We start from the raw sequence: 9,442 nt of genomic DNA, 5'->3' as shown, positions 1-9,442 counted from the left end.
CAAATCCACTTGTCTGTGTAGTGGACATGCCGAAATATCCTCTCAACCAGTAAACAGTCAGTGAACTAACCAGACTTTGATTATCTGGCTATTTCTGATTTAGTTCCTGGTCAAAACAGTTTTTTGCATGAAAACACAGCATCACTGTTCACCTGAAGTCTCCTGGATTTACTTACTGGAAAAGGAAAACTATTTCAAGGAAATTCTTTTCATGTTTGGTTTGACTCAACATCAGTTCTGGTACCAAGAAGCTATAGTGATTTAGTGCTGTCCAGTAATATGCTCATGTGGAAGCAGCAGTGTGTGTGAAGTTGCTGGGCCCTAATCAGAGTTTGTTTGTGCCATATCTCTGGCTGTATATCTGTAAAATCTGCTGAGGAGTCAGCCGAGAGCAGCAGCATTTGATCGTGGAAGTAGTTTACTTCTTTCATCCGTCTATTTGTCATGAAGCACAGCAGAACCCGCTGATCTCTGAAATATGTACGTCATTGGGACCAAATTTATATCTACTATTTCACACATGAGTAAAAGAGGTAGCTGGGGGTTTTTTTTGTTTGTTTTTTCAGGTTAAAGTTTATGCTTTATATATTTATATAAATCCAGGTCACAGTTCTACTTCATGTGTAATTGTTCCTCTATTATATAAAAGCTTGGTAAACTTTGTTGAGAATTAAACCATAAATACCTTTCACACAGAGTGAGTCACAACAACTCTCAGTTCCTCTTTATTTTTAGAATCACCTCCACACTCTGCACCATGCGGACTTCTGCATCCTGTCATTAACTGCTGTCACTAATCATGTTACTTCTTTTTCTTCTTCCATATGCGGCCTCTGCAGTGGGTCATCTTCTTCCAGTATCCTCTGTCCTTACAGCAGCAATCCTTTACTGCATCCATGAAACTTTTCACTGAGAGCCAAAATATTCAAAACCTGTTATTAGACCGCATGGTGGTTTAGTGGGTAGCACTTGGCTTGGAGGGCTTGTTTTGTGTGAGGTTTGCATGTTCTCCCTGTGTGTGCGTGGCTGCTCCAATTTCTTCTATTATTTACGATTAATTGGTCACTGTAAATTGACCTTAAGTACAAATGTGAGTATGTGTGTGATTGTCTGTCTCTCTGTGTTTGCACCGTGGTTGACCAACATCGATGGAGTATTGATTCTGAAATAATAGTCAGGTACTGCACTTGTTTGCTGACTCCAGGGGGCTCCGTGTTCTCTGAACCAGCTGCTCAGGCTTTTAGCAAGACACCAAAATCGCCCCTGTGTCACTTCTTAAAATAGTTAGGAAACATAATAAAGATCCTGACCTGTACCTGGTTCTGTCATCTCTCAGTGAGTACCTAATTTGTACCCCGTGGAGGGAAACTGCAGCTGTATGTGAAAACCAGATATTGCACTGGTTCACAACCCAAAGACTTCTGGAAGCAACACACTTTAAATTCCTTAAAGGTTTTAATATCCGTTATATGGATTGAAATGGAACATTTTTTATGATTACAATAATGAAGTATGGTGGGACACCACATCATTGGAGCACACTGGGAACACTTACAATGATACAGACACATTTCTTGAATATCCATATACCTTCCTGAAATGTTGTCCATGCAACTAAACTACATCAGTGGAAAACCATTTTGGTACCTGGTCGCATTTTATTATTGTGTGTCCACCACCACCAACAAGATCAATTCTGTAATTTTGAATTAAATGTCTTGAGAAACCTGTCATAGACTGGTGACCTGTCCACCCTGTACCCTGCCCTTGCCCATAGTTAGCTTCTAGCTGCTCCTGTTCCCTGCGACCCTCAACAGGATATAAGTGTTATAGAAGAGATAAAACCTTTTGGCTGCTTAGTCTCTTCTTCTGGGTGAGCAACATCATGTTACTCTGATGTTAATTTCTGCAAATCAAAGTTTGAACATGTAAAATTGGCTGATATTACACTCTCAGATTATGTTCTTATCAATGGACAAATCTCTGACTCTCAGAGCAATTAATTTAACTCCATCCTCAACTCCATGGCTTCCTGCATCTCCTTACATTCTACCAAACAAGTCTGAATATGCCTCCCTGCTGTTTCAGTTTTGAGTTGTGGCTTGAACTGTCTAACTAGTCACATTCCTGTGTAGGAGGCTGGTGAGTAGAGGAGCAACAAGAAAAGGCATGAAAAAGCGAAAAAGGACTGGAACAAAAGAGGCTAAACAAGAAGAACTGTGAGGAGAAAAGAGAAACAATGGAGGTTCAACTCTGCTCTCTGCTACTGGTTCTGATGACTGTTAACTGGATTACAGGTAGGGTGTGTGTGTGTGTGTGTGTGTGTGTGTGTGTGTGTGTGTGTGTGTGTGTGTGTGTGTGTGTGTGTGTGTGTGTGTGTGTGTGTGTGTGTGTGTGTGTGTGTGTGTGTGTCCACACTGTACCCTCTTTAAGTGGTTGTTGTACTGGTGTATGTGTGTCACCTCTCTGGCGGGAGGACTGGTCTCCCCTGGTGTTTCTGGACACGCCTCGGCCTGTTTATTGAGGAATGCCGAACAACAAAAAGAAGCCCTCATAGCACAATACTTGTAGACAACACATTTAAGAATTTATTTGCGATTAATGGAGTGCGTCACTCACTACCAGCATGCACTGGAATGTGGTCGGCTGTCTGAGACTTCCCAAATGTGAGCTAAAGTAAAAGTCAGATTTTACTTGGTGGTGCCAGAAAGACAACACTTTTAAAGCTAGCCTGACTTAAGTTTGGACAAAGATAAAGGGTTTCCTCTCACAAAGAAGCAAAACAAAAAAACAACCCTAGTTTAATTATTTCACTTTTCTGTGAGGCGTTTCATTATTTTCCCATGCGTGTGTGGGTCTCTCCAAGTCTTCTGGCTGTCTCCTCCAATTCAAAGACATACTAATGAGGTAGATTAGCAAACCCTAATGGGTGTCATTTTGTGCTTAGCCGTGTGATTGGTTCCAGCTTCCCATAATTTTAAGTTGGATAAAGAAGGTATAGCACATGAACAGACTGATGAACAGAGAGTTTGGTATGCACCCTTAATTATGTCTTTTAGATTGACTTAAATGACATAATAGGAACCACTGAATGACTCTATTTGCAGTCGTTCTTAACCTGTTTTCTTTGTAGTTCCACAGATAATGACAAGGTAAGTCTGTGGACCATTTCTTAGATCTGATTCACTAAGATATTACAGTGAAGTCAAAAACTTGCCCTTGCCTAGTAGGTGCCTTCAGAGTCAAACCAATGGGCAGTTTCTCAAGACCAGGCCAGATTCTGAAAAGTATATGGTTTTCTTTCACAAGTGCAATGAAGATTAAGAAAGAGCACATAAGTTCACTAATAATATATCCAAACATTTTGATTTCATTTGTAATTTTAAATGGCCATTCTTCAACTTAGCATGTAAGTTTCTTTCACTGGTGATATACACGGACACTAAAAAATTAAAGCTTCTATCCCAACAATAAAAACGTTTATGGGTTAAGTTTCTCAACTGCAGTTATTTATGTATTTGAAAAATGGACTTGAACACAAATGAACAATTCTGCAGGCTCACCACACACACAAAACAATCTAATGAGTAATCACAATATCAGAACGCATATTTTAGACATGATGGACGCACTATCAGAGAATTGAAACTCTTTAAAACTGCTGCCTTCTTCTTTTAACTTTTATGTCTTTCTTTCCATCAGGTGGTGTCAATAGCATCAGTCCACACATTCAATATTATGAGGGTTTATCATACAACAGAGAGGATCTTCACAGGAAGCACTTAAGAGCCAAGAGAGCTACACAACCTCAGGAATATACTCTTCATTTGGATTTTACTGCTTTTCACAGGTGAGTTTATATTCCTCCAAGTCCAAATACAAACTTCCAACCATCCAGTTGGCTAAACAATTTATAAATGTTTGAGCAAACTCTTTATATTGGATTGTAAACTAATACCGCATGCCGTCTCTTATATGACGATAACCCTGATTTGCAAGCTGCTCCCAAAACACTAAAAGTTTGACCACATCTTTAAACTTTGCCTCTGTTTCCTTTAGGAATTTCCACCTGCTTTTGAGACAAAGCACAGAAGCCTTTTCGGAAAAGTTCACAGTGGTCAGTGAAGAGGGGCCCAGATCAGCTGACCTCTCACACATCTACTCAGGAACGCTACAGGGTGGGTATGATTGGAATAGGTGCGCTCACTGTAGAATAGGAAATAAGTCCTGTATACTTGAAACAGATACATGTATGTTTTAAAATATTTTGCAGCAATTGAAGATAAGTGAAAAGAAACGCTTTTCCCTTTTCCATTATTTTCTTTCCTGAAAACATTCCTAAATGATATCAATCATAACAGCAAAAGTGTGAGTTACACTCAACAACAGTAACCCATGTGATGACAGGCACATGGGAGACATTAACAGCACGTTTTTTTGTGTGTGGGGGGGTCTGAGTTAATAATACACAGATTTTCTTCTTACTGAGCTTTGAAGTACATTCACTGAAATCCATAAATTCACAGGGAAATTTATTGCTTTTTCTGTTTCCTTACTACCCATCTTTTCTGCTCCTGATGCATAAATATTACCTCTAATCTTCACATTTATCTCACTCTCTGTGTACCTACTCTAATTCTGTCTCTGCTTATCAGTTATCTCCGTTAGCTCTTTTTTCCCTCTCTCAAACCTTGACATGTTATCTGTCTTGACCCGGTCTTATAGGTGAGAAAGGTTCCGCATGCCATGGGTCTGTGCTGAATGGCCAATTTGAAGGAACCATCTATACAGACAATGGGACTTACCACATAGAGCCATCTTATAGATATTCCAGCAGCCCATCACAATACCACTCTATCATCTACCACGAGGACGACTTGGGTAAGGATACTTTCGCACTATCATAACTCAAAGTTTGGCTGAACATATATTCAGCCTAAAAGTTTTAGAAAAAAAATGAAGACAAATGACACAATAACTCCAGCTGGTGTCTCTGGCCTTTTGCAAATGATGGGAAAGAGCACAAAACATAAATCCTTTCTACATTAGCTCTCCACAGTTTGATCCACAGCCCGCTTGGCAGGCTCAGAGAAGGACAAACAACTGCAGCAAAACACGTTTTCTACTCCACTGTTATTCATCTTGTTTCATACAGTATCTGCAACCTCCAGCTCCGGTTCAGACTAAGTTTACTATAGGGCAAGGAGCATTGTAGTGAGAGTAGAGTTGTAATGTAACCACACTCACGTACTTACTCTGTGGGGCTTGCTGGGGCCCTTTTTTAGCTGGGAACCAGCCAAAAAAAAGATAAACTGTGGGTCGTGTGATCTTTGTAAGAGGAGGGGGTGGTGGGGGTGAGGGTCGTAATGATAAAAAAGCGAATGGAGGGATTCACTCGTACAGTACGGCAGCAAAAAGCGTAAATGGTAAATGAAAAGGGAGATAATTAATGTAGAAGAGGAGCATGGAGAGGCTGTTTTAGGCTCTTAGGGCCTTAGAGACGGTCTCTACAATAACAGATTAAATTGAGTTCTTGGTTGCCTTAAAATTAGGCTTATGATTTTGCCAGATGGTAGTCATCAATGAGCTGTCAAAATGTGCATGTGTACTTTTCTGTGTGTATGATTCCCATGGTTGACTGCACATAATTGAAGTAGTATTTGAATATTTCCAAGAAAGCCCATTCCTGGAAACACATCGAGTGGTGCCAGAACCTCCCTGTGTTTGTCCTTAAGTCTTCTCAGATTGTGTGGCTGCCTTCCTTGCAACTCCTCCCGCCATTTTCTTTCGCCTTTCAAGGTTGAAGCAAAACTGTAGCTCCATTAGATATCACAGCAGCTGATAACATCCTGTTCTTTCATTCATCGGCCAGCATATCAGCAGGAAACTGTGAAAGATTTAGCAGATGATAAGTCAATAAACAATCAATGCTCCCAAGCAAAATGACAAAATGGGACATGAGGGGTGACATAATGCCCCTGTTGTGCATTTTCACTTCCTGCGCTTGTCGTCTGGAGGCAACAAGGGTTATGTGAGGTAGTTTCTGTCCCATGGGATGTTTGATGTCATGACGCCAATTAGACACAGAACACAAGACACAGTGAAGGAAGTCCAATTTGTACAAATACATAGAAATGACCTCAACACACCTGGTCACAATCAAATACTTTTATTTTTTAGATTAAGAGCTTCAGTCCCAATGCTGAATGCCAACACACACCATGATAGCAGAATAAAATGCATATTTCATTAATTAAATCAGACAAGTATGATTGGAAGTCAACATTTTACTCCCTGAAAAATTCCTTCTAACAAATGAGATTTTAGATTTAAAAATGATCACATTAGTGACTTTAAAAAGATTAATGGACCCAAAATAAAAGTGGGTAACCTGTCGCTGCTACATTTCCTATAAGATGCTTTTTGTATCACAGCCTTGTTTTTCCTATTAGTTGGTTTATTATATGTCAGGGACACCGAAACAAATTTGTTCAGCAATTTTCTTTTTACCTTTATATTGCTGACATGTTTGCAAGTTCAACCTGGCCACATGTTGGTGTTCTTCAAGCATATTGTTTCCTTCCACAGTCCAAAGACAGCGCATGTTTCATGTTAGAGGTTATAATTGACTTTAGGAGTGGACGTGTCACTTTCTGTTTGCCCTGGGATGGACTGATTGTCTTCGTTGAGACTTTCATTCATTCATCATAAACCCACTAAGTTGGGCAAAACTGTACAGTAGGTTGGATGGACATTCTCATTGCGATTCATTCTCAATATCTTACCCAGTCTTTCTCTCGTTATTACGGAGTATTTAGTACGTATCTATGCAGTAAACATTAACAGGCTCAATTAATTGAAACTGAACTTGGCTTCGAAAGGTTTTTCAAACTTTTCATTTCTTCTAACCATGATGTGTTTTAGAGTGGGCCACATTGGGTTGTAGTGTTTAGTGCTGTTGCCTTGTGGGTTCGTGTTTGGGCATTATTGCACGGGAGCACGTGTGTGTGTGCGTGCGTGTGTGCATCACATGTTCTCTGCTCGAAGTTCTCATCTTTATGAATGAAGGGTAAATATTAACCTCCTATTTTTGCAAGGTAAATCTGTTGTAATAAATGCTCACACTTTGATGGTAACTTTCAATGTTTAAATACCATGACTTCTTCATTATCAGTATTTGTGTAGTGTGTCACCTTCCCATGGGCTCACCACCTGCAGGAAGGTTCTTAATTGGTGCATTGTGATCTGGGTAACAGTGTTCAGACTGTCACCCCCGTGACCCGGAAACGGATAAGCGGAAGAAAATGAATGAATGAATGAATGTCTACCTTGGATTCATTCGATTTAATACTATAATTTGTCATTTATACTTTCATTTATTCACATTGCTTGGAAGATTTAAGAAATACGACACTGGCTGAACCTTTGGTATTATAGCAATAAAAGTCTAACATTTGATTGTGCTAATGCTCAAGACACATTTTGTTAAATGTCTGGATTCCTGATTGTTTGATCTCTGTTTCTAACCTTACTTTTGGGAAAACCACTGCCCTGCATGCTTTAGTTGTCTGCTCCGGCACATTTGATTCAAATGACTGAGCTGTCGTCAAGCTCTGCAGAGGTCTGGAATAAACTTGCTCATATAAAAAGTGTGTTGAAAAAGACATTTGTATCTAAACTGGTTTTGGGCTGATAGAGGAAAAACAATCAACTATAGATAAATGTGCATTAAAACATTGAAGATCATTTCACAATCTTTATGTTTCCGAAAACTAAGCCAGCCAAAGTATGACACTTTTTGGTAGATACGGTACATTCCTTACTCTCCACAAACACACAAAAACCCGTACCATACCATGCCAGCACATACTGCGCAGTGAAAATGAGGCTTTTGTTCATGTTTCGGATTTTGGAGCTGCTGATAACAGCTGTGTCTTGCTGAGTGGGCAAAAGCGCTTTGAAACGTGAACCTGTCATTGGTGAGAAGATCCCTGAGGCCTCGCCTCCAAAGCTAACAAACTGCTGCACTTAATACAGATACCGTTATCACTAAAGGAGTCCAAAGAGTGAGAAAACATCAAGCACACTGAGCAAGAGACAGAGGCAGGAGTAGAAGGAGAGGACAGAGAAGCCATCACTGATGCTAATGCTAGGCTAAGCTGGCGAATCAATTCAAACAGTGAAAAGAGGCTTCGGTGCAGTCAGGTGAAGCTGATACTTGTGCTCAACAAATTACAGATAACCTGTGAATTACATTGCTCTTTTAGCTGTAAAAATTTGGATAGATAAGGTAGTAGTCCGAAGAGTTTCTGCGCAGCTATCTGTGGCTACCAGGTGAAACAGGAAGTGATGCAGTTACTGCGACGCAATAGTATGTGAGTTTATTAGGAGTAATCTGAAATACGTGAGTCAGAGCAAAGATATTAACTATAGAAATGATATCATTTTATGGAACTGTGTTCCCTTTTGTTAAAAAAAAAAATTAACCACTGGTAGGTCGAAGGTTTAATCTGAGTGCTGAGCATGTGCTCCTGAGTTTACTATTTTAATTGAAAATGAGGTTAAAGTACCATGTTTGTCACGGATGTTATTTTTGGTATGTTTGCTCTTGAAAGAAGCAGCCTTCAGCAGGAAGGAACAGCAGGAAACGTTAGATGACTGAGTCATGAAACACAAAGGTCATGACCTCAGAACAGGAGTGCAATAATCCAATAAGAGTACAAAAATGCCCCGTTTGTTAAATGTCTAAATTAATGTTCACTTACGGTGCAGGATTTTACAATCACTTTGGAAGTGGCTGCAATCACACCAATAAGCTGTCTTTGCCAACAAAAGAACAAAACAACAACCTGTGTTTGATTGCTGTTCCCCACCCTGATGTCTTTCACGTTTGCCTGAGTATGTGATTGTCATCACCTGGTGGTTTTGGTATATGATTGGCTTTCTTTTGTGTTCTGGTTGTTGGTCCGTCTGTGTTTCCGTGTCTCTGCCTGGCTGTTCTCCTGTCCGTCAGTGTCTTTTTCTCTGTGTCTCGGTTTCCTTTTGGATAACATTCCGTTACTCTATTGAACTGCAGAACCTTTGGACTTTTGGATATTTGGTTTCAAAATGTTTGGCAATAAAATTAGTTTCTTCATCAACAATGGCAGTGTGGCACCTCTCCTGAGCCAACCATAGCATTACCAGAGCGGGAGAGAAAGAGAGAGAGAACGGGAAACCGGAGAGGTCTGGATATAATTTTGTTAGTGGGTTGACAGCAGCCTTTTAGGTCTCTACTTCCACCCCAACCCCCACTCATGCCATGTATGGACTAAATTGGGGGTTTGTGATTGGGTGAAGGACTTGGGTAGAATGGTATGATCCAATCATGTGTCCCTGTTCCATTGTAGGCTCATCTCTGACCTGTAGAGCCCGAAATGGTGACAGTGTTTCACACAGACAG

General features: G+C 40.2%; 1 protein-coding gene across 1 annotated transcript in view; it reads left to right on the top strand.

Moving 5' to 3' along the window:
• Positions 1-2,121: 2,121 nt before the first annotated feature.
• The window catches only part of LOC308115335 (disintegrin and metalloproteinase domain-containing protein 10), a 32,391-nt gene continuing 25,070 nt past the window's right edge, over positions 2,122-9,442 (top strand). Inside the window, exons 1-4 of the mRNA XM_080472781.1 lie at positions 2,122-2,297; positions 3,703-3,850; positions 4,060-4,178; positions 4,726-4,881. Of these exons, the coding sequence (XP_080328907.1) occupies positions 2,240-2,297; positions 3,703-3,850; positions 4,060-4,178; positions 4,726-4,881 (481 nt within the window). The 5' untranslated portion in view covers positions 2,122-2,239. The remainder of the gene's footprint in view (positions 2,298-3,702; positions 3,851-4,059; positions 4,179-4,725; positions 4,882-9,442) is intronic.

This window comes from Lipophrys pholis (genome assembly GCF_963383615.2).
Source record: "Lipophrys pholis genome assembly, chromosome: 10".
In the NCBI taxonomy this organism is placed as follows: Eukaryota; Metazoa; Chordata; class Actinopteri; order Blenniiformes; family Blenniidae; genus Lipophrys; species Lipophrys pholis.
Note: the sequence above shows the minus strand (reverse complement) of the source record. Positions and strands in the feature narration are given on the sequence as shown.